This window comes from Hemitrygon akajei, chromosome 19 (assembly GCF_048418815.1).
Source record: "Hemitrygon akajei chromosome 19, sHemAka1.3, whole genome shotgun sequence".
In the NCBI taxonomy this organism is placed as follows: domain Eukaryota; kingdom Metazoa; phylum Chordata; class Chondrichthyes; order Myliobatiformes; family Dasyatidae; genus Hemitrygon; species Hemitrygon akajei.
The window spans coordinates 18,660,398-18,687,233 of record NC_133142.1 but is presented as its reverse complement, the minus strand read 5'-3'; the positions used below and the strand labels follow the sequence as shown (position 1 = coordinate 18,687,233).

At 41.4% G+C, this 26,836-nt stretch overlaps 1 protein-coding gene and 1 long non-coding RNA gene across 2 annotated transcripts in view; one reads left to right on the top strand and one right to left on the bottom strand.

Annotated features, from left to right (window-relative positions):
• Positions 1-4,151: 4,151 nt before the first annotated feature.
• LOC140741792 (uncharacterized) lies at positions 4,152-6,942 on the bottom strand. The gene is made up of 2 exons (XR_012102139.1): positions 6,450-6,942; positions 4,152-5,244 (listed from the first exon to the last, which is right to left on the bottom strand). It is a non-coding gene; the product is annotated as an uncharacterized lncRNA (long non-coding RNA).
• A 6,869-nt stretch (positions 6,943-13,811) lies between these two features.
• The window catches only part of LOC140741791 (lysine-specific demethylase PHF2-like), a 151,353-nt gene continuing 138,328 nt past the window's right edge, over positions 13,812-26,836 (top strand). Inside the window, 1 exon segment of the mRNA XM_073072181.1 lies at positions 13,812-14,388. Coding sequence (XP_072928282.1) covers positions 14,291-14,388 — 98 coding nt within the window. The 5' untranslated portion in view covers positions 13,812-14,290.

Here is a 26,836-nt window from a genome sequence, read left to right as displayed (position 1 = left end):
CGTGTAGATTGATTTCTCCTTCCAGCAATTAAAATATTCCTTCCTTCTCCCCTCTTCTTCTATTCCCCTCTCTGGCCTCTTACCTCTTTCTCACTTGCCTGTTACCTCCCCCTTCCTTTCCAGTCCTGAAGAAGGGTCTCGGCCCAAAATGCCAACTATTTGTTCATTTCCATGGATGCTGTCTAACCTGCTGATTTCCTCCAGCCTTTTGTGTGTGTTACTTATTAGACTTGGCTCATGGAAAAAAAATTGGCTACACTGAAAGTTTATAAATAGTTCTACATTTGTGCTGTGCACATGTAGGAGTTTAATAAGGATGTAAAAGAATAGCGTGTGAGGTCATGTTAGCCAGAAGTATATAAATTAGCATTTAGGTAGATAATTGAAGAAGAAACAGATTATTAAAAAAGAGGTAATTGATTCAACAAAAAGCGAATCTAGGAAGTTAATAGTGAAAAATATAAGGATGGTAGACAGACTGAACATATATTTTACATTGGTCCGTAACCGTGATGGAAACAAATAACAATTCTAACTCAGGGATTGGAAGGGAAAGAGGAATACAGGAAAAATCAATCACTAGGCAAGAGATTCTGGACATAATTGGAGTTGTGGGTTGACAAATCTCTGGTCCTGATGGATTTTGTCCAACATCTTGAAAGATGTACATAGTGAGATAGTCCATATGTTGGTTTCAATTTATTGAAACTGCCTAGATCTGGGGAAATTCCTATTCAATAGTAAATGTAACTCATTTGTTCAAAGTGGGAAGGAGACAGAAAGGAGGAAACTACAAGCAAATTGGCTTAACATCTGTCATAAGCGAATGAGACATTATGGCAAGGCATTTGGATTAATCAAGGTAATCAAAGTTTAAATGTGGCTTAATGGAAGACAGATTATGTTTGACAATGTATTGAATTTCTTTAGAGGAAGCATTTATGATCTCACATTAGGAGAATTATGTTAGCATGGGGATCTCATGGAGCTATTTGAAGAAGGTGGAGATACTTTCTTTAAAGACCAGGGAACTGAAGTTATGAGGTCTTGAGGCCGAGAACAGATCATGCATGAGCATATAGGCTGGTGGGCTAGGCCCCTGAGGCTGAGTGCTATACTTTCTCCTGTTTTCTTACGTTCTTTTAAAAGTAACATTCTGTTGACGAAGGGGGAATCAGTGGACATTTTATACTTCAGCCAGATATTTATTTCCAAGAGGCTATAATGTATTAGTTATAGCCTCTTGGAGTGTGTCAATAAGTGTTTTTGAGACCTTTGAATATTGAAGGAATCAAGAGATATTAAAGGAAATGACATGGAAACAAAAAACCAAGATTATAAATCTGGCACTCTGGCTGAATAGTCTACTTGTGATTCAAATTCTTGTGTTCTAGTGAAAGGAATTGATATGTGATGGAAGCTTCCAGATAATGAACTGAGATGTTCTGCATATGGTCAGCAGATCTAGAAGAAACTGCAAATAATCAGTTAATCACAAATAAGTAAATCCCAGCATCCTTTCAATTTGACTTGTTCTTCACATACTGGCCACGTCTGTTCATGGCCTCTTCTACTGCAATACTGAGACCAAACTCAGTTTAGGGAGCAACACTTCATACTCTGCCTGGGTAGCCTCAAGTGCAGACTGACCAGTCTCGTAAAAAGCCTCAGCATTACATTCTTGTTTTTATATTCTTGTCCTCTTGACATGAATGCTAACATTGCTTTTGCCTTCCTCACCACAGACTCAATCTGCAAGGTAACCTTCACGGAATCCAGCACAAGGGCTCCCAAGTCCCTTTGCACTTTTGATTTTTTTAAATTTTCTCCTTGTTTATAAAATAGCCTCCTCCTTTATTCCTTCTACCATACACTTCCCTATACTATATTCCATCTGCCACTTCTTTGCCCGTTTTCCCACCCTGTCTAAGTGCTTCTGCAGACTCCCTACTTCCTCAACCCTACCTGCCCCTCCACCTATCTTTGTATCGTCTGCAAACTTGGCCATAAAGCCATCAATTCCGTCATCCTCCCACTTTTTCCATCTCACATCCGTCAAATCTGGCACCTGCCAGCATTTCCCATGAACTTGAGTGGGGTTTTCTCACCTAGATTACGAAGCAAGAAGGAAGCTAAATCATTTTGACAAATTATTACTTCTTCTGCAGATTCCGATCATTTGCCAGTTAAACATCTCTGTGGAGTCAAACTCCTACTAACAATTCAAGAAGGTGGTCACCAGGGCAACTTAAGATGGGGAATGAGTACACACTTTTCTAATCTCGCCCACACCTTGAGAGGAAAAAAAAATGATTAATGAACAGTGGCTTGTTTATTTTTAAAAAAGCATCTGGTTCTAGTCATGTCATTTTGGCAGCGTTGCTTGACACCAGATGAGGGACAGAGAAGCAGACATTCTTGCCGATGTTAAAAGCTCTTTTTAATTCATTTATTGCATTTGCTGGTTACATTTGTAATGAACAATAACAATTAAGTCAACACCCTGTATTTCTTTAATGATAGATTTATGTGACAGTGCAGATAGTTTGCCTGTAATTTTGTATCTAATACATATGCCCATTGTTCTCTTGCACCTGCTACACCGCATTGCTACTGTACCATGCTGTCAATTGCAGATCCAGCTGTGTATTTGCTTTGCTCTGCTCTCGGTGTTACTGAAAGAAAATGCTATATAAACAGGTGACAGGCTATGCATATACCTAGTTCCCCACATTAGTTTGAGGTTTGTATACCTACTGCACTTTCATTGTTTTTACATTTATTAGAGACAGAAGCTTGTGTCTGCATTTATCCTGTTCATTGTACAGCTTTTGGAGCTACTCTCAGGGCATTCTTCAGGCTAGGAGGATACTGCGTCCTTCCCGGTTGATGTCATGTGGGAGAAAAATCTACAATGTGGAATCATCTCCAGGAGGTGGCACAAGTTCTGTGACAATCTGGAATGTGACAGTGGATTGCTGGGTTCACGAAGGAAACTGGCAGCTTAAGAGACAGGTGACCCTTTAATGGGCAATAAGGAAATTACAATGGAATTAAACATCATGAAAGGAAGCACAAAAAAACTTTCCAGAAAAACTGGAGATCCAAAGATTCAACACATAAAAGGAAATAAGAAATAATATTAACAAAAGGTACAGGAAATATTGATGAGATTAATGATCTGCATTCCAAGATTTGAAAGAGCTGCCTGTAGAGATAATGGATGCTCTGGTTAACATGCAAATAATTTGTTTGATTATGGATGGAGTCCTGCAGATTAGAGAGTAGATAATGTGACCTCACTATTTAAGAAAGAGTGAAACGAGACCTACCTTTGTGTTAGCCTGACATAGAGTGCAGGGAAAATGCCGTAAATCTATGACAAAGGATGAAATCGCCTGCAGGAACCATTAGAGAACCAAAGAAAATTTGTAAAATGAACTATTATGACTGAACAGAATCTGTGTGGATTTATGAAAGGAAAAGTTGTGTCTGATTAATTTATTGAAGTTCTTTAAGATGTACATAGAACATGGAAATCTACAGCACATTACAGGCCCTTCAGCCCACAATGTTGTGCTGACCATGGAACCTATTCCAGAAACTGACTAGAATTTTCGTAGCACATAGCCCTCTATTTTTCTATGCTCCATGTACCTATCTGAGAGTCTCTTAAAAGGCCCTATTGTGTCCGCCTCCACCATCGTCGCCGGCAATGTATTCCATGTACCCACTACTCCCTGTGTGAAAAACTTACCCCTGACATCCCCTCTGTACCCTCTTCCAAGCACCTCAAAACTGTGCCCCTATGTTAGCCATTTCAGCCCTGGGTACATTGGGTAAATGAGAGGGGACCAGTGATGTGGTGTTTTTGTATTTTTTTTTTAAAAAAGGCTTTTGAAAAGGTTTCATAGGAGATTGATGAACAAGGTTAGAGGACATGAAACAAAGGGCAATGTATTCGCATGTTAGGGAATTATTCCCCAGTAGGAATAAATGATCCTTCTCAGTTTGGCAGGTTGCGACCAATGGTGTACCAGAGGGATTAGTGCTTGGGTCCCAATAATTCACAATCCATACCTGGCAGCAAGGGGGTGGGGGGGGGGAAGTACAACACATTCAAGTTTGCTAATAACATGGAACAAAGTCAGAATCATAATCAGATTTATTATCACTGGCATGTGACAGTAGGAACATGAGTAAATAAAATTGAATGGAAAGAGGGTTCAAGAAGATTAGGTAAATATAAAGTGAGTGGGCAGTGGCATGATGCATAGCATGTAGTACTGAAAATTCTGAAGTTATCCAGTTTAGCAGAAACAAAAGGTATTTTATAAACAATGAGAGATTGAGAAATGTTGACGTTCAAAGTGAACAGACTGTCCTTGTACATAAATCTTTGAAAACTATCACCAAGGTGCAGCGGAGATTACAGAAAGCAAATGCTCTGATGCCATGCAATGTGCAAGATTTTAATACAAGAGTAAAGATATGTCGAGTCCCCACCTGAATATTGTGTACAATCTTGGTCTCGGTATTTGCTTTAATGAGTGAATGAAAGAGTCATCTGATTGGTTCTTGGGATGGTGGGCCTGTCTTATGAAGAGATATTAAGTAGGCTAGTCCTCTATTCCCTGAGGTTCACTAGAATCTGAGGTAGCTGATGCACCATCAATAACTCTCGGAGACGTGAGGCGAGATATAAGCTTGGATATGGGAGGAGCCACGGTTTGTGGGAGGAGCCACAGGAGCAGTCAGCGGGGGGGGGGGGGGGGGCGTGTTGAGACAGGTATATGTAGTTCACCACAGTAGCCTTATTAAAATAAACAAAGTTCTTAGCGAGCTCAACATGATAAATATAACTAGAATGTTTCTCTTGGACTCACTTTTGGCTGCGGTTTGACGTTTAGCATCCTCAGCGCTGAGCGCTCTTTACAATTTGTGTGATTTGATCGAGGCGCTTCGGTGTGGAACTGGATCTGCGACTGTGGCCTGCAGGCATTAGCACAGTGCTGACTCGATGGCTGTGACCGCAGCCACCAGCCCCTGGACTGGCTTCACTCACCTTGTGGCTGTGGACTCACTTTTGGGGATTCTACGGTTTGATGTTTAGTGATCCGTGTGTTATTTGTTCACCTTTCGTTGTTTGTGCGATTCTTTCTTTTTTTTCGTACATTTGATGATCTTGTTGTATGGGGGTTTTTCCTTTAATGGGTCTATGGTATTTCTTTGTTTCGTGGTTGCCTGCAAAAAGATGAATCTTTAAGTTTGTATACGGTATACGTACTTTGATAATAAATGTACTTTAAACTTTGTAAAAGGTGTCAAGTTGAAAGGTTCACAATTGCAAAATAAGCACAGCCATTTGGGACTGAGATGGTGGAGCTTTGGACTTTTCTATTCTAGAGTTCTGTGCAAGCTCAGCTATTTATGGTATTTAAAACAGATTGTATATTTCTGGATATTAGAAGAATCAAAGGACATGAATGTAAGGAAACTGGTGTTTGAAGTAGAAGTTCAGTCATGGTCTTGTTGATTAGTAGAGTAGTTTCAAAAGAACAGAATAGACTTCTGGTCCCTAATATTTTATATTTTGAGGGTAGAGGTTAGGAGAATATTTTGGCAAAGGATCAAAAGAAAGATTGCTGGAGGGACAGGAAGAAATATGAATTAATTTTAGAAAAGTCTAATTCGGCTGCAACAATAATAACTTGCATATCTGTAGCTAGTCCTGGAGGCTCTTCTCAACCCTTTGCCTTTGCTATTCTGTGTTTAATATTCTGGAATTTTGATACACCTATAGGTAACTAATAATCAGACAAAAGAAAGCAGGGAAGACATTGTAATGAAGATACAGAACTTGACCAAACTAACCAACTTTTTTTTCTAAAACGTTGATGGGGCAGAGCGATGAGTCCAGGAGTTTTTAAAGAGAATAGGCTTCCTGATTTGTTTGCTTGAAATGATTGCAGCACTGTACAGGTTTGACTTTGGCTGTCCTCTAGTATCTTTACACGACTACTGTCACCTCATCCCTACACCCCTTCTCCATTCCTCTTCAGTCATTGTACTACACTTCCCTCTAACTATATCACCTCTTCTCTTACTCTCCATTGCCAGCTGTCACCACCATTGTGACCCTTGATGCACCTGCCCACGTTAACACTACATTTGATTGTGGCGATCTAAGGATGTGCCGCTAACACATTCTTTTCTCGCTTGCAGCAAGTCACACTTAGCATGAGAGCAAACGGCAATTGAATAATACAAATGTCATTTTTCTCTTTGGAAAGGGGCACGATAACATGGCAAATAACTTTCACAATGGTGAACTTGCAGGGGGAAGAACTCACACAGGTCTCTTTACACCTTATTATCCCTCCCTTCTTTTGTCTGACCTCATATAGCCTGTATTACAATTTTTTTTGCCGTTCTCAAGAGCCACTCACCTCTCCTTCTGCTCCTTCCATGCTGCAAGGTACCCCTTCTTCCTTTAAATTTTGCACCAACACCTATCTGTTGCAATGTTTCACTGATGGAGATTCCATTTCAGATGGAAGCAAAGATTTCAGGGATTTGCTCAAAGAAGAACATGGGCATTTGCCCTGTGTCTTACCCAAGACTTATTCTTCAACTGAAAGCACCTGTAATGATTATCCAGCTATTTGTGTATGACTTTCCTATAAGCAATGAGCTGTTATGTTTTCCACCTGACAAAATGGCTCTATTTGAAGAAATGCCGGTAAAAGTGAAGTCAATAGGAATCAAGGAAAAATCTCTTCCCTGTCTCACATCCTGCCCCACATTAAAGGAGATGATACGAGTTATTGGAGCCCAGGGTCACAGTGCATGGACATTACATCAGGAATTCTTCAAGACCGTATCCCTGGCCCAACCAGCTTCAGCTGCTTCATCAGCTACTTTTCTTCCATCAGGTGGGAATCTTCACTGAAAATTGCACAATATTCAATTAAATTTGTAATAATAAAACGGCCCATCATTTTACACAGCAAACCACAAACAACATTTTGGGATGGATTGATAAACAACGAGAGTCAGATACCGATCACCTCCTACAAGCGGCTGCTGAACAGTTACTATTGAGTGAAATTTTATGGTGTTGTCGCCATTGACAAGTCACAAGTCAGGTCTGTGATAGAATACTCTCCACTTGGCTGACAGAAGATGGGGTCAGTTATTTGTTGTATTGTCAATGGACAACTGACTGCAGAATGCTGATGCTCGAGCATCTAAAGGAACCAGGTATAAGAGAAGGCTGCTGGTGAGCAGGTGTATAATGGTTGAGATTAAAGTTCATAGAAACATACAAAATAGGTGCAGGAGTAGGCCATTCGGCCCTTCGAGCCTACACCGCCATTCAGTATGATCATGGCTGATCATCCAACTCAGAACCCTGTACCTGCTTTCTCTCCATACCCCCTGATCCCTTTAGCCACAAGGGCCATATCTAACTTCCTCTTAAATATAGCCAATGAACCAAGCTCAACTGTTTCCTGTGGCAGAGAATTCCACAGATTCACCACTCTCTGTGTGAAGAAGTTTTTCCTCATCTCGGTCCTAAAAGGCTTCCCCATTATCCTTAAACTGTGACCCCTCGTTCTGAACTTCCCCAACATCGGAAACAATCTTCCTGCATCTAGCCTGTCCAATCCCTTTAGAATTTTTCTACGTTTCAATAAGATCCCCCCTCAATCTTCTAAATTCCAGTGAGTAATTTATCATGTGAGTTCAAAGCAAATTTATCATCAATGTATATGTTAGCATATATGCTACTTAGAGATTAATTTTCTTGCAGGCATTTACAGGAAAAAAGAAATACAGTAGAATTTATGAAAAGCTGAGAAACAAGAATGGCAGAAGAAAACAAACTGTGCACATAAAAAATAATACTGAGAACATGAGTTGTAAAGAATCCTTGAAAGTGAGCCTGTAGGTCATAAATCCGTTCAGTATTGTGCTTAGTGAAGTTATCCATGCCAGTTTAGGAGCCTGATGGTTATAGGATATTTATTGTTCCCATTCCTAGTGATGTTGACCTAAGGCTTCTGTACCTCTTACCTGATGGAAGTGGCGAGAAAAGAGCATGACCGTGGGCGTGCTTAGATGAATGCAGCTTTCTTGAGGCAGTGCTCCATGTAAATAAATTCAAAGATGGGGAGGGATTTGCCTGTGATGGACTGGGCTGGGTCCACCACCTTCTATAGCCTTTTCCATTCCAGACCAGACTTCTGATGCAACCAGTTAGGATAGTCTCCACCGTGCATAAGACCATAAGATATAGGAGCAGTATTAGGCCATTTGGCCCATTCAGTCTGGTCTGCCATTTCATCATGGCCGATCCATATCCCTCTCAGCCTCATTCTCTTGCCTTCTCCCCGTAACTCTTCATGCTCTGACTAATCAAGAATCTATCAATCTCTATCTTAAATAAATTCTCTGCACCCAGCGTCTTGGCCTCCACTGTTGCCTGTGGCAATGAATTCCACAGATTCACTACTCTCTGGATAAAGAAATTCCTCCTCATCTCCGTTCTGATTGTGGACTTCAAAAAGGGTAAGATGAAGGAAGGGTGATCCTCACAGAGGGATCAGAAGTGGAGACAGTGAGCAGCTTTAAGTTCCTGGGTGTTAAGATCTCTGAGGATCTAACCTGGTCCCAACACATTGATGCAGTCACAAAGAAGGCAAGACAGCGGCTATACTTTATTAGGAGTTTGAAGCAATTTGGCATGTCAACAAATACACTCAAAAACTTCCATAATTGTACCATGGAGAGCATTCTGACAGGCTGCATCACTGTCTGGTATGGAGGGGCTACTGCACAGGACTGAAAGAAGCTGCAGAAGGTTTAAAATCTAGTCAGCTCCATCTTGGGCACTACCCTTCAAAGTACCCAGGACATCTTTAGGGAGCTGTGTCTCAGAAAGGCAGCATCCATTATTAGTGACCTCCAGCACCCAGGGCATGCCCTTTTCTCTCTGTTACCATCAGGTAGGAGATACAGAAGCCTGAAGGCACACACTCAGCGATTCAGGAACAGCTTCTTCCCCTCTGCCATCCGATTCCTGAATGGACTTTGAAGCTTTGGACACTACCTCACTTTTTTTGATACACAGTATTTTTGTTTTTGCACATTTTTAATAATCTATTCAATATACGTAATTGATTTACTTGTTCATTTAGTATTATTTTTTTAAAATTTTTCTCTCTGCTAGATTAGAGAGAAAATGAACTGCTGCTGCTAAGTTAACAAATTTCACGCCACATGCCGGTGATAATAAACCTGATTCTGATTCTGAAATGGACATCCTTCTATTCTGAAACTCTGTCCTCTGACTTTAGACCCCTTCACCATGGGAAATATCCACTCCACAGCCACTCTAGAGGCTTTCCAACATTTGATAGGTTTCAATGAAACCCCTCCTCATACTCCTGAATTGCAGTGAGCCCAGAGCCATCAAACACTCATATTATAAGCCTTTCAATCACAAAATCATTTTTGTGAACCTCCTTTGAACCCTCTCCAATGTTAGCACATCCTTTCTTAGATAACTGGCCCTGAAGCCACTCAAAATACTCTAAGTGAGGCTTCCCCGGGCCCTATAAAGCCTCAGCATTACACCCTTACTTTTACATTCTAGTCCTCTTGAAATGAATGCTAAGATCACATTTGCCTTCCTCACCACTGACTCAACCTGCAAATTAACCTCTAGGGTATCCTGCATGATGACTCCCAAAACCCTTTGCGTCTTAGATTTTTGAACGTTTTCTCCAGTTAGAGAATCATCTATGTTTTTATTTCTTCTGCCAAAGTGCAGGACCATACACTTCCCGACACTGTACCCTGTCGGCCACTCTTTTGACCATCCTTTTAATCCAAGTCCTTCAGCAGCCTCTCTGCTTCATCAACACCATCTGCTCCTCCACCATCTTCGTACTGTCTGCAAACTTGGCCATAATGCCAGTGAACCTGTCATCCAAATAATTGACATAGAACATAAAAAGCAGAACCAAAAGCAGACTCCGATGGAACACCACTAATCACTGGCAGTGAACAGAAAAGGCTCCTTTATTCCCACTCTTTGCCTCCTCCTGACATTCAGCCAATGCTCTATCCATGCTAGTGCCATTCCTGTAATACCATGGGCTCTTAACTTGTTAAGCAGCTTCATATGTGGCAATTTGTCAAAGGCCTTCTGAAAATCCAAGTACACAACATCCACTGTTTCTCCTTTGTGTATCCCACTTGCTGTTTCTTCAAATAATTGCAACAGCATTTTCCCTTAAGGAAACCATGCTGACTTCAGCCTATATTTATTATCCTCTCCTTTCAAGTACCCCAAAAACACATTCTTACCAATCAGCTCCAACATCTTCCCAACCACTGAGGTCAGACTAACTGGCCTATGATTTCCTTTCTTCTGCCTTCTCCCTTCCTGAAAAGTGGAGTAACATTTGCAGTTTTCCAGTCCTCTGGAACATTACCAGAATACAGTTATATTGACTGTTGAAAGATCATTACTAATGCCTTCACTATCTCTTCAGCCACTTTTCTTCAGAACCCTGGGGGTAGACCATCAGGTCCAGGTGATTTATCTGCCTTCGGACCTTTCAGTTTCCCAAGCACCTTCTCCTTAGCAACGGCAACTTTACTCACTTCTGCTCCCTGACAATCTGTAACTTCTGACAGACCGCTTGTGTCTTCCACAGTAAAGATTGATGCAAAATACTTATTTCTTTGTCCCCCATCTCTACCTCTCCAGGGTCAATATCCAGCAGTCTGATAACTACTCTTGCCTCTCTTTTACACTTTATATATCTGAAGAAGCTTTGGTATCATCTTTAATGTTATTAGCTAGCTTACTTTCATATTCCATCTTTTCCCTCTTAATGACTTTTTAGTAGCCTTCTCATACTTTTTAAAAGCTTCCCAATCCTCTAACTTCCCACTATTTTTTATTCTATTATATACCCTCTTTTTGGCTTTTATGTTAGCTTTGACTTCCCTTGTCAGCCACAGTTGTGCCATCCTGCTTTTAGAGTACTTCTTATTAGATGTAACTACCCTGCACCTTCTGAATTACTCCCAGAAACTCTAGCCACTGATGTTCTGCCACTATCCCCGTCAGTGCCCCCTTCCAATCAGCACACTTCAAATCCAACCATCCACTTTCTGCCTGTGTGCATAACCGACTGAGTCAAGCTGCTCATAATGACACACACAAAATGCTGGGGGAATTCAGCAGGTTAGGCATCATCTATGGAAACAAATAAACAGGACTGGAAAGGAAGGGGGAAGACGCCAGAATAAAAAGTGGGGGGGGGGGGTGAGGAGAAGGAGGACCAGCTAGAAGGTGATAAGTGAAATGGGGAAATGGGCGATGAAGTAAGAAGCTAGGAGGTGATATCTGGAAAAGACACTGGAGAAGAAGGAATCTACTCATAACAAGTTGCTGCAGACTATGTCTGAAATATTAATGGCTAGAATTTTTCAGATCACCCATCACTGTCATCTGAAGCAGCCATAATGGAAACTCTTTCAACTTCCAATATACAGCATTAGAACATATTGCAAAAATCTGAAAGGAATTGTTAAAACTATCATATTCTGAATTTAGCTTTTTTGAAGATAGTTGATGGCAAGATCTACAAACTCTTTGCCCAGTTGCTTCCACTCTTCAGCGCTATTCCTCCTCAGACACCCCAGCCAGATGTAGCAGAATGCTAACAGTGGAATAGAACTTCCAAAGTGGTCCAGCATAAGCACAATTTCTTTTCTCTGAATTCAGTTGCAGAACGGAGAAAAGTTCACTTGCTGTTTGGTGTGGTGGTGGACTGGGAGCAGCAGATGCAAGACTGCTCTTTCAGGATGCAGGGTTGGATCAATCTTTGTCCGGCGTCCCATCCACAGCTGTTCCAGCATGGGTGGCCCTGAGTTGGCATTGCCTGATGGAGTCCTTGAAGCATGCAAGCCTCCACAGGACGTCAATGTGTTGAACCAGGTCGTTCAATATTAGCCTTACAGTGTAAAGCATATCAATTGGGCTTACATTCACTATATAGCAGCATTGCAAAATTCTTTCTGATAATTGTTTGCAGTGCCAAAGTATCACATGGCAATGCAGTTCTCTCTCGAGATAAACATAATAAACTAGCTGAAGCTTCAATACAATTCTCAGCGAATGTTATACCAGCAGAGACGGTGCTTTATTGACCTAACTGTTCTCTTGAAGATTGCGCATCACTTACTTTAAAATAGAAAAGGATGGCTCTTTAAGTTTAATACATCCCCCCTCCACCTATGTAACCAGAACATTTATATGGTCTTGTGTGGGATCTTGTTGTGCAGAGGACTCTGGCTTTTTTTCTACACCCATGATGATGCTTTAGCTGTTCTTCATTGGGAGTAAGAATTCTGGGAAGTTCTGTGAGGGACAAAGCTTTATACAAGGTAAAAGTCTCTGACTTTTAAAAAAATCTCAACAGTCTTCTAAACCAGTATAGGATTTTATAATATATTATACTTAAATCATGTTTTAATTGACTACACATGTCTCTAGAGTCCCCTAATCCAAAATGGCATATTTTTGGTTTCAATACCAGAAATATTTGTGCAGGACAAAATATTTCCAGGCCTCCTATTTTTTTTTTATCCCAAAGTTTGTTTTATAACACTGACATATTGTAAGTGAGAACATCAGTTGTATGGATTTATCGTTTATATGTTTCGTCTTTTTCATTTGTTGACTGCTTCCAGCTTTTATGTCAACAAAGTATTCTTGATAATAAAACACAATAACAATGATGTTTATATGTGGATAGAATGCCAGACCTAAGGTTAATGCTGTGGGTTTAGCTCATATTCCAAGTTTTACGAAGTATTTGCTCGAAGGAAGTTTGATTTCACTCTCCTCTTGGCATGTAATTCCAAAGTCAGGGTCTGATCTGGCATCAGAGTGAAGCAGAGTAAAATTCCACCAGAATGGTTCACAGCTCTGAAGACTTTTCTCTCACAATTTTACCAATGAAATGTAAATCCAGTGTCCAGTACAAACTATCTCCAGGGGTTAACAGAGTTACAGTTTTCTTGATAGATCTTTAGTGGGTGGGGGGGGGGGAAGGAAGAGTTTTCACTTTGATTATTATACTTTCATTTTTCTCACAGTTAAGGGAAAGCTCTGAATGCATATGAATCTGACCTGATAATGTTACTTTTGGGAAGAATAGTTGCACATTGAGGCAAATAGGCGCATTGTCAGGTAAACACATTTATGCTTTTAAAGTGGAATAATACTCTTTGTAAGCACACTTTTAAACCTGTCAGCACTTATTGGTTCTTTATAATAAATATTCTCTTACAATTCAGTTTGTTCATGCTGAATATTTTAGAGCTGGTGTCACCGGTAGAAAGTTAGCAAAGGTTATCTGTGAAGTAAAAACATCAATTATACCTTCTATTCTCACATTACGACTAAAGAGTCATGGTAACTGTACATCTCTAAATTATGCACCTATTATATTATAAATATTTCTGGGCCGTCTAATTTTAGAATAGTTTATTCCATGATATTTATTAAACGGTGAAATCCATAGCATTGTAACATAGTCTCACCGTCTTCTGAACGCAACTTCTATTCCCCCTGCACTATTTTTTAAAAAACCGTTTAAGACTTTTTTTTTTGCTCCCATAAATCCATAATAAACAATAGTTTTGCCGAGAGGCCCGCGGGCTGGATGCATGTGTATATGTACAGTAACGGTTGAGCATACTCGCCTCCAGCAACTGGGGCAAAAGGTGCCCTCCTGTCCTCTCTCTCTCCCCCTTCTTTGAAGTTTGAAAATGACAGCGTTGCTCGGGGAGCTGCCGAACAGGCCGCTGTTACATTGTAGCCAGGCCAGGCTGCGCTGGTTACAATAAGTATTAAAGCTCCGCGAGCGACTGGCTGACTGACGTAATTTTGCAATGAAAGGATACAGTCTGCTCGGTACAGTAGGCAACTGTCAGGCGGCGGCGGCGGCGGCGGAGCGCATTGTGCCCGCAGCCGCAGCTTAGAGAGGATGTGAGCAACTTCAGGAGCAGGCTCTGTGCGAGTGTGTCGGGGAGAGTTGGAGAAAGCGGCGAAGAGAAAGAACAGAAATCCCCCCCCTCCCTCCCTCCCCTTCCATGTAAACGCTCACCCGACATCGCAGAAACACAGAGGAAGAGGAAACCTTAGGGAGAATTTGTTGAGCAGGAAGAAGGCGCTTCTCTCAAGCTGGAGCCAGCTAACATGGCGGCTGTACCAGTCTACTGCATCTGTCGGTTACCTTACGACGTAACTCGATTTATGATTGAATGCGATGCGTGTAAGGACTGGTTCCACGGCAGGTAAAAGGGAGCTTCCCCCCTCCTCCGTCTCTTTTCTTTTCCTTGCTCCCCTTCTACTTGTTTAGAGCCTGAGCTGGCTAACTGGTGGGAGCAGGCTGCCGAGGAATTACGAGTTTGGCGGGAGGAGAGTGGCTCTCTGAGGCGAGGGTTATTTACGTTGGTTGGGAGGGAGCTGGGGGCTCACGGGGGGTGGGGGGTGGGGTGGATTAATTTATTGGGGGGGGGGGAGCGAGGCCTGGGGGAGAAGGTGGTGCTGCAAGCGTTTTGGGTGACAGAAGCCGTTTGTCATTGTGGAAGTAGTGGCCTTGTGCAAAGCACTGTCTGCCCCGAGGTTCGGGGGGTTTGTCCTCAAGCCGCGGAGGTGTCTCCCGTGTTTTGTTTGTGCCCAGCGATCCTTAAAATCTACCCAGTAACTGGGCTACAACCTTGTCCCCAGTGTGGACATAATTACCATATGTCTTACAAGTAAAGGACCCCCCCCATTTCTTCGTCGAATTGCTGGACTATTTTCTAGCTGCTTTTGCTGAATTATCTGCGCCCTCTGCCTTGGGGGACGTTTCCCGCTTTTGTTTAAATTGATAAAAATAAGCGGGGCCTGATGTAAATATTGACAGTTTCACTCGGCTTTTATTTATCATATTTCCACGTGTAAGTTCTGAAGAGTGTCAGAAAACCTCAGCTGACGTCTGTTAATTCACTGTTATTCTGAAGAGTTTGTAAAACCACCGAGCGTCGGTGCTGGTAACCGCTTGATATTCACGTTAAATGTCACCTGTGAATGTTATTGTAGTCTGCAAGGAACTTATTTTTGTTTCAATCCGGCTGTGTTCCCTTTAAAAAGGGAAAGTGAACGTGAGCTTTGTCCGTGTGGTTTAAACAGTGAAAGTTTGAGAAGGACTTCGTTGAATACCTTTAGATACGTAGATTATCAGAAAGTTTCTCCGGAAGTTTTGTTTTCTGGCGCTCGTCATACAGAGTGAAATACGCCGAGAGGGCATTTCGTCCATTTCAGAATGTAATGTTGGCCGAAGCACCACGCCCCCTCAAATTAGAAACCTTAGGCCTAGTACTTGATACTTACAGAGTTTGTACTTTCAAAAGTTAACTTGTTATAAATTTAGGTCTCTCAGAGAATGGCACTTCCCCCTCGCCACGCTGTCGGATTCTCCTCTGGTGAACTGACAACCGTGTCGACGTGCCTAAATTTACCTGGATAATTCACCGTCCAATAGCAAGGAAATTGGATCTAGCCGGTGATAGGTGATTTTTATTCAGTAACATTCTTCATTCTAAGGAAATAGATGTGGTTCGGAGAGGGGGAAGTCACTGCTGTTCATAATAATTTTGTTCAAAACTGAATTTTGAGTAGGCTGGTGAAATGGATCTGTAGCATGCAGTATAGAAGTTTTATCTGGAACTTTACTCCAGCTGACGTGCTTCCATGTTTTAATCTTGAAATCTACACTGTAGATATTTTGGGAACAAGCTTACAACAATAGGAGCATACTAATTATAGTCGAAGCATTGTTATTGATGTGTAAAGGTAAATAAGTGGATATTTCACTGACAAGATTTGAAATCAGCTGTTTTTTTAATTTACTAATTTGTGGGGATATATTTTGAATAGAATAGTAAGTAATTACCAAGACAAGTTACTGTTTTGCGTCTTTGGCTATAGCATGATATAGCTGCAATTGTTCTTAATGGTGGAAGTTAACTGGCAGGTCACTAAAAACCTGTAGAATTTAAACCAGAGTTACTTAGCAAAAGTATAACTGAACATTATGGAAGTTTAAACTTTACTAATGCAGTAGTTCTCTTTGAAAGTTAAAGTTGCCTGAATCCAATGGTTTCTTCCTTAAGATGGTATAGAATGTTACAAGCATAATTAGCAAAATTGCCCAGAGTTCTGCTGGGCTGCATTTATTTATCTGGCATTATCCAAGAAGACTGTTTTTACTGATTTAAAAGATTGGATTTTTTTTCTCTGGGAAATTATATTTGATGCCAATATAAATGGGTAATTTGTGTTTTTTTTTTAAAAAATGTTCTTAGTAATTTGAAATTTGTTTACAATGATGTGGTGAATTGATGTGCCTTGTCTCTTTTAATGATAGATCATTTTAGCAGAATTTATGCCTGAAAAATATTTTGAAAGTTTTTAAAAAAGTGTCTTTATAATCCTACTTGGCTTGCTATTTATTTTGCTCCCTATGAATAATCTTAAGCAGAAACATAGAAATAACTTAAGTATTGTGCAGTTTCTGTTTGTTAGGCCCAAAACACAAACTTTCCACTCAAGTGTCTTTGATTATGCAAAAGGGGCATTTCCATTAGTTAATATCTTCTGCTTATTTTTCATCAAAGTGCACAGAATATTGAAGTTTGGGGATGCTAGCATTGACAACATATTATCCTCAGTACATTCTCATGAGTTTATTTTATGCAAATTTAAAGATGTGCTCATTGGGAATAACTAGTGAATTATTACAGAAACAACCACATTAATTCACATATTGTGGATTAGACTTTACGGATATTCAAATGCACTTAAAGTGTAGGTAAATAAATTGCTGTGGGTGATCTAAAGCATTACACAATAATCTCATTTAATTCCTCCCTTAACAATATTTTTAATTAATGGTTTCTTATCACCTGTTTTACAATCGGAGCAAAGTCTCCTTCATTCTTTATAAATCCTTTTAAGTTTTACAATGGTAATTGATTTTCTTTGGGAATTAATTTTAGTACCTCACGCCTCTCTTGTCAACTGAGTTGGGTCTACACTACAGAATGTACAGATTGTGGAGTGTTTTATTCCACCCATACTAACCAAATCAGGCAAAGGATAGCAGCTACTTGATCCTCGAACTTGACTCTTGGTAGATGAGGCTTTATTGAGTGTGAGGATTTTCTGCTGAAAAAGACGGTCATCTAGAGAAACATTGACAACCAGCCCCAGGAATACTGACAACATGAATGATCAGAAGACTGAATGTGTGAACATCAAATGTACTTAAACACATCCAATAATCAAGTTTAAATGTTTAATTTAAACAATCAGATACTAAAAATATGAAAATAATGAAATACAATTAAATTAACAAACTTAATTTTTTAAAAAATTACCTAAAACTTGATTAACTCACTCCAAACCAATCCTCCCCATGGAAATATTGGAAGTTCAAAGTAATTTATTATCAAAATACACATTTTTTAACCATATACTACTTAGAGGGTCTTTTCTTGCAGGCATTCACAGGGGGAAAAAATAAATACAATATAATTTCACAAAATACTATATGGTTGCTGTCAGTTCTTGTCTGTTGACAATGTGCAAAAGAAGCCAAACTGCAAATTTAAAAAAAATACTGAGAATAAAAGTTGTAAAGCGTCCTTGAAAGTAAGTTTGTAGGTCGTAGAATCATTTCAGAGTTGTGGTTATTGAAATTATTTTTTGCCATTTCAGGAGCCTAATATTTTGTAGGGTAATAGCTGTACCTGAACCAGATTTGTAGGTCCTAAGGCTTCTGCCTTAGAACTCCTGTCTGATGGTAATAGTGAGAAGAGAGCACAGCCAGCGCACCATATAAATGTACTCACTAGGTACTGAAGCTGAACCATGGTTAATCTGGGAATCTACAGTACTCCTGCAGTTGGAGTGTAAGAAGACTCCGATATAAGGGCTTAGTCAGAATGGTGATTATGAGGATCACTCGGGAAACTTCCATATTTTCACAAGTGTCATTCCGAAATAGTTTGCTCATCAGTTTGATCTCGCTTCAAAACACCGTATTTTGATATTTTAGAATCAGTTGTGGTACAGCTTACATGCTGTAATGGGCTACTAAATGAAGTAGGGCAGCATCACCAACAACAATGTTGCTTCTGAATGAGGAGGGATGCATGTAAGGGGTTTGGAATATCACCACCCACCTGGACACGATTGCAGACATAAGATCGGTCTTCCAGAGAATGAAGCTGCAGAAAGCAACTGGCCTGGATGGTTGCTCCATCCAGACTCCATAGCCATCAGCTGGTGGAGATGTTTGCATGATGTTCCCACCTGTTTTCAGAAGACCACCGTCATCGAAGACAACAATGACCACCTTAAATGACTTTGGCTTGGCGGCTCTGACACACACCACCATAAAGTGTTGTGAGACGCTGGTCACGGCATGCGTTAATTCCAGCTCCTTAGCAACCTCGACCCGCTGTAATTCATCTTCACTGAAATAAGTCTAACTAATATGGCAGGGGATGGAAACCAGTTTGATAGAGCTGAGGGTGAGCCAGCAGATTTACAAGTAGGTTATGGATGCAGCGTGAATGTAAGGAAGGACAAGCCAATGATTGGGTACAAATGCAGACAGAGCCCAATGCCATTAGGCTTTACAATTCAACCGCCAGGAGTAAGATATGTTAAAGTGCCGGGGTTGATTGTATTTAATGTATTTAAGTAAACTACTTAAGAACTTTTTAAAAGCTATTATTAATGCTTTTTGAGAGAGTGATTTAGATGCATATCATATTTTTTACTGAGTTAAGTATTGTATGTAATTAGTTTTGCTACAACAAGTGTATGGGACATTGGAAAAAATGTTGAATTTCCCCATGGGGATGAATAAAGTATCTATCTATCAAATTGTACTGCAGAAGCAAAATTCAAAAGGGTGAAGAAAGCAGGACTGAAGGCGCTGTATTTGAATGCGTGTAGCATTCGGAATAAGGTGGAGAAACTCGTGGCACAGTTACAGGTTGGTCGGTATGACATTGTGGCTGAAAGAAGGCCACGGTTGGGCGCTTAACATCAAAGGATATGCTTTGTATCAAAAGGACGGGCAGGAAGGAATAGGCGGTGGTGTGGCTCTGTTGGTAAGAGATGGAATTGCATCTTTAGAAAGAGGTGACATGGGGTCAGAAAATGTTGAATCTTTGTGGGTGGAGTTAATAAATTACAAGAATTTTTTTTAAAAAAACCATTATGGGAATCATATACAGGCCTTCCTAGCCAAGAGGTGAAGTTGAGATTGCAAAGGGAGCTGGAAAAGGCAGTTAATAAGGATAATGACACAATTGTAATCGGGGACTTCAATATGCAAGGGGATTGGGAAAATCAGGTTGGTGTTGGATTGTAAGAGAGGGGATTTGTTGAATGCCTGTGTGATGTCTTTTTACAGCAGCTTGTGCTTGAGCCTACTCGAGGAAAGGCTGTCTTAGATTGGGGTTGTGTAATGACCCAGATCTAATGAGGGAGCTTAATGTAAAGGAACCCATCAGAGGCAGTGATCATAATGTGATTGAATTCATACTGCAATTTGAGAGGGAGAAGCAGACGTCACATGTATCAGTATCACAATGGAATAAAAGGAGTTACAGAGGCATGAGAGAGGAGCTTGCCCAGGTGGATTGGAGGAGGATACTGGCAGGGATGACAGCAGAGCAGAGGAGGCTGAAGTTTCTGGGAATAGTTCACAAGGGACAGGATAGTTATGTCCCATAGAAGAAGTTTTTCTGAAATGACTGGGCTAGGCAACCGTGGCTGATGAGGAAGTTAAGGATTACAGAAGAACCAAGGAAAGAGCATATAAGGTAGCAAGAGTGAGTGGGAAGTTGAATGATTGGGAAGCTTTTAAAATCCAACAAAAGGCAACTAAAAAAGCAATAAGAAGGGAAAAGATGAAATATGAGGGCAAGCTAGCCAATAAAATAAAGCAGGATACCTGAAGATTTTTCAGTTATATAAAGAGTAAAAGGGAGGTGAGAGTTAATATTGGACCACTGGAAAATGATGCTGGTGAGGTAGTAATGGAGGATAGAGAAATGGCAAATGAACTTAATGGGTACTTTGCAGATGTCTTCACTGTGGAAGACACTAGCAGTGTGCCAGAGGTCTGTGAGTGTCAGAGAGCAGGAGTGAGTGCCATTACTATTACAAAGGAAAAAGTGCCAGGCAAACTCAAAGGTCTTAAGGTGGATAAGTCACCTTAAGATGGACTACATCCTGGAGTCCTGAGAGAGGTTGCTAAAGAGATAACGGAAGCACTGGCCATGATCTTTCAAGAATCTCTTGATTCTGGCACAGTTGTAGAGAACTGGAAAATTGCAAATGTCATTCCACCCTTTAAGAAGGGCGGGAGGCAAAAAGCAAGGAAATTATAGGCCAGTTAGTGTAACCTCAGTGGTTGGAAGTGTTGGAGTCTAAGGATGAGGTTTTGGGGTACTTGGAGGCTAATGATAAAATAAGTCAAAGAGTAAAGGGAAAAAATAAGTAAAGGGAAATAATACCTGACAAATCTGTTAGAGTCCTTTTGAGGAAGTAACAAGCAGGGTGGAGAAAAGGGAGACAGTGGATGTCATTTACTTGGAATTTCAGAAGGCATTTGATAAGGTGCCACTCATGAGGCTGCTTAACAAGTTAAAATCCCATGGTGTTACAGGAAAGGTACTGGCATGGATAATGAAATGGCTGACAGGCAGTCAGTGGGACTAAAAGGGGCTTTTCTGGTTGGCTGCCAGTGACTAGTGGTGTTCCTCAGGGGTCAGTATTGAGACAATTATTTTTCACATTGTTTGTCAATGATTTGGATAATAAAATTGATGGCTTTGTGGCAAAGATCGCAGATGATACGAAGATAGGTGGAGGGGTGTAGGTCGTGCTGAGGAAGCAATGTGATTGCAGCAGGACTTAGACAAGTTGGAAGAATGGGCAAAAAAGTGGCAGATGGAACAGTGTTGGGAAATGTATGATAATGCATTTTGGTAAAAGGAACAATAGTGTGGAGTATTATTTAAATGAGGAGAAGGTTCAAACATCAGAGGTGCACAGGGACTTAGGAGTCCTTGTGCAAGACTCCCAGAAGGTTAATTTAAAGGTTGAGTCTGTGGTAAAGAAGGCAAATGCAATGTTGCCATTTATTTCTAAGGGAATAGAATATAAAAGCAAGGGGATAACGCTGAGGCTTTATAAGACAGTAGTCAGGCTGCACTTGGAGTATTGTCAACAGTTTTGGGCCCCATATCTCAGAACGGATGTGTTGTCATTGGAGAGAGTCCAGAAAAGGTTCATGAGGATGATTCAAAGAATGAAGGGGTTAACATATGAGGAGTGTTTGGCAGCTTTGGGCCTGTACTCACTGGAATTTAGAAGAATGTGGGCAGGATCTCATTGAAACCTTCCGAATGTTGAAAGGATGAGATAGGGTGGATGTGGAGAGGATGGTTCCTCTGGTGGGGGTATCCAGAGCTAGAGGGCACAGCCTCAATATTGAGGGGTGACCCTTTAGAACAGAGGTAAGAGGGATTTTTTCTTATAGCCAGAGAGTAGTTAATCTGTGGATTGTTCTGCCACAGACTGCAGTGGAGGCTGAGTCCGTGGAGATATTTAAGGCAGAAGTTAATAGTTTCCTGATCAGTAAGGCATCAAAGGATATGGCGAGAAGGCAGGTGTGTGGGGTTGAGCCATGATAAAATGGTAGAGCAGATTCGATGGGCTGTACAGTCTAATTTTCTGCTCCTATGTCTTATGGTCTGAGTCTATGGTGGATGCGTCTCTCTGGCCCTGCACTAAGTTTTGAAGCATCTGAACAGAAAGGACACGTATGTTAGAGTATTGTTTATTGATTTCAAACGCCTATACCTGAGAGTCAATGCCTCCTTTTGCAAATGGACCAATGACTTCCTGACCACAATCATCGCAATCATATAGACAGCAACACCTCCGCCATGATTATTTTTAACACTGTTGCCCATAAGACAGTGTTTTCAGTTTCTATTCCATTACCTGTACGCTTGCAACATGCATGGCCAGATTCTGCTCTAACAAATTTGCAAATGATATCACTGTGGTAGAGCAGATATCAAACAACAGTTACTCGGAGTAAAGGAAAGGAGGGAAAGAGCTAGGTGGTGTGGTGCCACTTTTTCCTCGATGTGTGAAAAACAAAAGAGTGGGAAGGCAGACAGAGCACCTGCTTCTGATTACCTCAGTGGTGCTGAGGTCGACAGGGTTGAAAATTTCAAGTTCATAGAAGTGAACATTACCAATAGTCAGTCCTGGTCCAATTACATTGATGGTCGCCGTATACCAAGCGGTCTGTGTCACCACCCTCCTTTATAGCTGTGAAGCTTGGGTAACCTACAGCCGTCGCATCAAGCTTCCACAGAAGCTGCCTTCAGTGCATCCTGGGAATTACCTGGCGTGAGCGGGTGCCTCACACTGAAATACTCGTAAAGACCAACTGCAGAAGTATTGAGGCCATGATCACCCAGCGTCAGTTGCAGTGGCTGGGGCACGTGATAAGGGTGCCCCCATGTCAGCTACCCCACATAGTGTTATACAGCCAGCTACATCATGGTCGGCGCTCAGCTGGAGGGCTGAAGAAGCGCTATAAGGATCAGATGAAGAATGCTTTAAGGAAGTGCAAGATCAGACCTGAGGACCTGGAGGATGTTGCTGCTGACCGTAACACTTGGCGACAGCTGTGTAAGGACGGGGTTTGTATTCTGGAGATGGAAAGATCAACCAGAAGACAGCAGAAGAGAGCCAGAAGAAATGCAGCCATGGCTCCCATCACTACCACCACCACTACCACATATACATGTCCCACCTGTAATAGAACTTGTGGGTCCAGGATAGGACTGTATAGTCATCAAAGATCTCACCGTAAAAGGAGTGGGTGTCGTCATCGGATTTTGATGGACAACTGAAGAAGAAGATATTGAAGCATCGAAGAAAGCATCCTGTTAAGATGTGTCCCAGCTTGGTATGGCAACTGCTCTGTCCTTGACCACAACAAAACTGTGGAGAGTTGTGAAACAGCTTAGTACATCATGGAAGCCATCCTCTTCTCTATGGACTCTGTCTGTACTTCTTGCTGCCTTGGCAAAGCAGCCAGAGCAATCACAAATCCCACCCAGCACGACATTCTGTCTTCCCTCCCATCGGGCAAAAGATGCAAAAGCCTGAAAGCACATTCTTACTTCCTGCTAGGTCGCTGGCGTGTATCTCCTCCATCTCTCTCTGTCTTTGGCTTTCTTCTTTATTGTGCTTCAGGTGTGTTTCAGGGTCCTTCATCGTGCCAGTAGCTTCCTCTCGGTTTTCCCTACTATCAATCATTGAAGTCCTGAGTAGAGACTTAGAAATACCGTCTCACATACAGGTATAGAAGGATTCTTCATTGCTGTTTCACTAACAATTTTTTTGATCAGTCAGGGTTGTTAGCCCTGAGTTGAACCTGGAGGACCAGTGGATCACTCTTAGTCTGGCCTCTACCCTTTAACCTTTTTGGCACGAGTGATCCTACCAGGAGCCAAAGCACAAGGCCCTGACTCCAGCCAACATAGCTCTCCAAGTCACTGAGGCACGCCATCCTCCAAACCCTACGACAAGGTTGTGGTCCTCTTGGAGGTGAAAGCACATGCCACCAGCTTAAGGACAGCTTCTGTCCTTCTGCTATGAGATTATTGAATGGTCCCCTAGTGTAATAAGATGGACTCTTGACCTCACTGTCTACCTCATTGTGACCTTGTACCTTATTATGTAGTTGCATTGCACTTTCTCTGAATTGTAACACTTCATTCTGCACCCTGTCATTGCTTTACCTTGCTCCACCTCAACGCAGTGTTGTAATGAATTGATTTGTATGAACGGTATGCAAGACTAGTCTTTCAGTGTCCCTCAGTACATGTGACAATAATGAACCTATTTACCAACTTAATTTCAATTTACCAAGATTAAACACCAAACAGAATTTTTCCTCCTGAAAGCCTTCTCTTCCATCCCCACTAAACCCCTGCCCCCCCCCCCCCCCCCCAGTTCTCATGACACTTTGCATTGCAGTACTCAGTTTAGCTGTTGTGGGGGCAATGAGGAGTCAAAATTACCAGCACATGTAGAATGATATTATGTTAAAATTGAAATTTCTGTTATGAACCTTCATTTAGTAGTGAGTTAGAACATGCTTTTTGCACAGATAAGGCTAAAAAGAAGCTATCCTCATAGTTCAAAGTAAATTCATTATCAAAGTACATGGGCCACCATATACAACCCTGAGATTCATTTTGTTGCAGGCATACTCAAGAAATTCAATATCCACAATAGAATCAATGAAACACCTCACCAACAGGGCAACCAACCTATATACGAAAGACAACAAACTGCAAATACAAAAAAAAGAAAATAAAAGATATAGCAATACAGTTATCCCTCGGTATCTGCAGGGGATTGGTTCCAGGACACCTCGTGGATACCAAAATCTGTGGATGCTCAAGTCCCTTATATAAAATGGCATAGTATTTGTATATAACCTATGCACATCCTCCTGTATACTTTTAAGTCATCTCTAGATTACTTATAATACCTAATACAATGTAAATGCTATGTAAATATTTGTTATATTGTATTGTTTAGGGAATAATGACAAGAAACAAAAGTCTGCACATGTTCAGTACAGACGTAACCATCATTGCTCTTCTTTGTAGTCGATGCTGATTCTCCCGTGATCTTTAAGTTTTACGTAGCTAGCCAGCCATCCCTTACTAGCCTTAAACTCCTTCCACTCACTCACAAGTAGCAAACGAACGAGACGCAAGGCGAACAATGCTCAAACGAGTGCTGGAGAGAGACTGAGGATCTGTGAAATGATGGGAGGCTACAGCAGAGTATCCTACACATCACTTCATTCGTGTGGATTCAGCGTAGCGCTCGGCGCGCGGCAAATTCAACTTTTGCTTTTTGGAACTTCCTGGAATTTTTTTTCAAATATTTTTGATCCGCAGTTGGTTGAATCCGCGGATACGAAGGCCCGACTATACTAATAAAAAAGGAATAAGTATTGAGAACATGAGATAAAGAGTCCATGAAAGTGAGTCCATTGGTTGTGGGAACAGTTCAGTAAATGGGGCAACTAAAGTTGAGTGAAGTTACCCCTCTGGTTCAAGAGCCTGACGGCTGAGGGGTAATAACCGTTTCTGAACCTGGTGGTATGAGTCCTGAGGCTCCTCTACCTTCTTCCTGATGCCTGCAGCGAGGAGAGAGCATGACCTGGATGGTGGTGCTCCTTGATGATGGAAACAGCTTTCTTGTGACAATTCTTCATGTAATGAGTGGTGAGGAGGGCTTTATCGTGCTGGACTGGCCCATATCCACTACTTTTTGTAGGATTTTCCGTTGAAGGGTATTGGTGGTTCCACACCAGCTGTGATGCAGCCAATCTATACAGTCAGCCCTCCTTATCTGCAGGTTCCGCATGTGCAGATTGGGAAAACCCGGAAGTTCTCTCTCCAGCAATCGTTATTTGAGCATGTACAGACTATTTTTTCTTGGTATTATTCCCTAAACAATACAGTATAACAACTATTTACATAACATTTACAATGTATTAGGTATTATAAGTAATCTAGAGATGATTTAAAGTACAGGCAGTCCCCGGGTTATGAATGAGTTCTGTTCCTGAGTCCGTCTTTAAGTCAGATTTGTACATGTCGGAACAGATACACCCGGTATTATTTAGCGTCAGTTAGTCAAACATTTGTCTTAGTATATGGTATATATTTTACCTTTCTATGCATATAAAACACTTAAGAAACACATGTATTTCAATAATTAAACCACTGCGTTGCTTAGTAATAATTGTAGTTTTCATTGGGGCAGGGCCTTTCACATGCTCCATTATTCTCACTTTATCCTTTAAAATTGTTCCAATTGTTGACCGACTGTAGCCTAACGCTTTTCCAATGACCGATGGCGTTTCACCTCTTTCCGATTGCTTTATTATTTCCACTTTATTTTCACTCGTGTTCGTTTTCTGTCAATGGAATAGAAACACTGCGGATTCAGCAGCAGCTGCGGGCAATGGGTCCTGAGCTCCCCCGGGTCCTGAAGTCCACCCACACTGAGACAGGATAAATAAGGGACTTGAGCATCCATGTTTTTTTGGTATCCGTGGGGGGTCCCGGAACCAATCCCCCGTGGATAAGGAGGGCCGACTGTATACACTTCACCACACATCAATAGAAGTTTGTCAAAGTATTAGATGTCATGCCGATTCTTTGCAAACTTTGAAGGAAGTCGAGCTACTGCTGTGCTTTCCTTCTAATTGCACATATGTGCTGGGTCCAGGACAGGATCTCTGAAATGATGACACCGAGATATGCTGACTCTCTCTACCTCTGATACTCTAATAGGGACTGGCTCATGGAACCTCCAGTTCCCTCCTCCTGAAGTCAACAATCAACTCCTTGGTCTTGTTGACATTGAGTAAGAGGTTGTTTTGTGACACCACTCAGCCAGATTTTCAGTCTCCCTCCTATTTACTGATTCGTCACCACCTTTGATTCAGCCAATGATAGTGGTGTCAGCAGCAGACTTAAATATGACAATGGAGCTGTATTTAGCCGCACAGTCATAAGTATAAAGTGAGTAGAGCAGGGGGTAAGCCCACAGCCT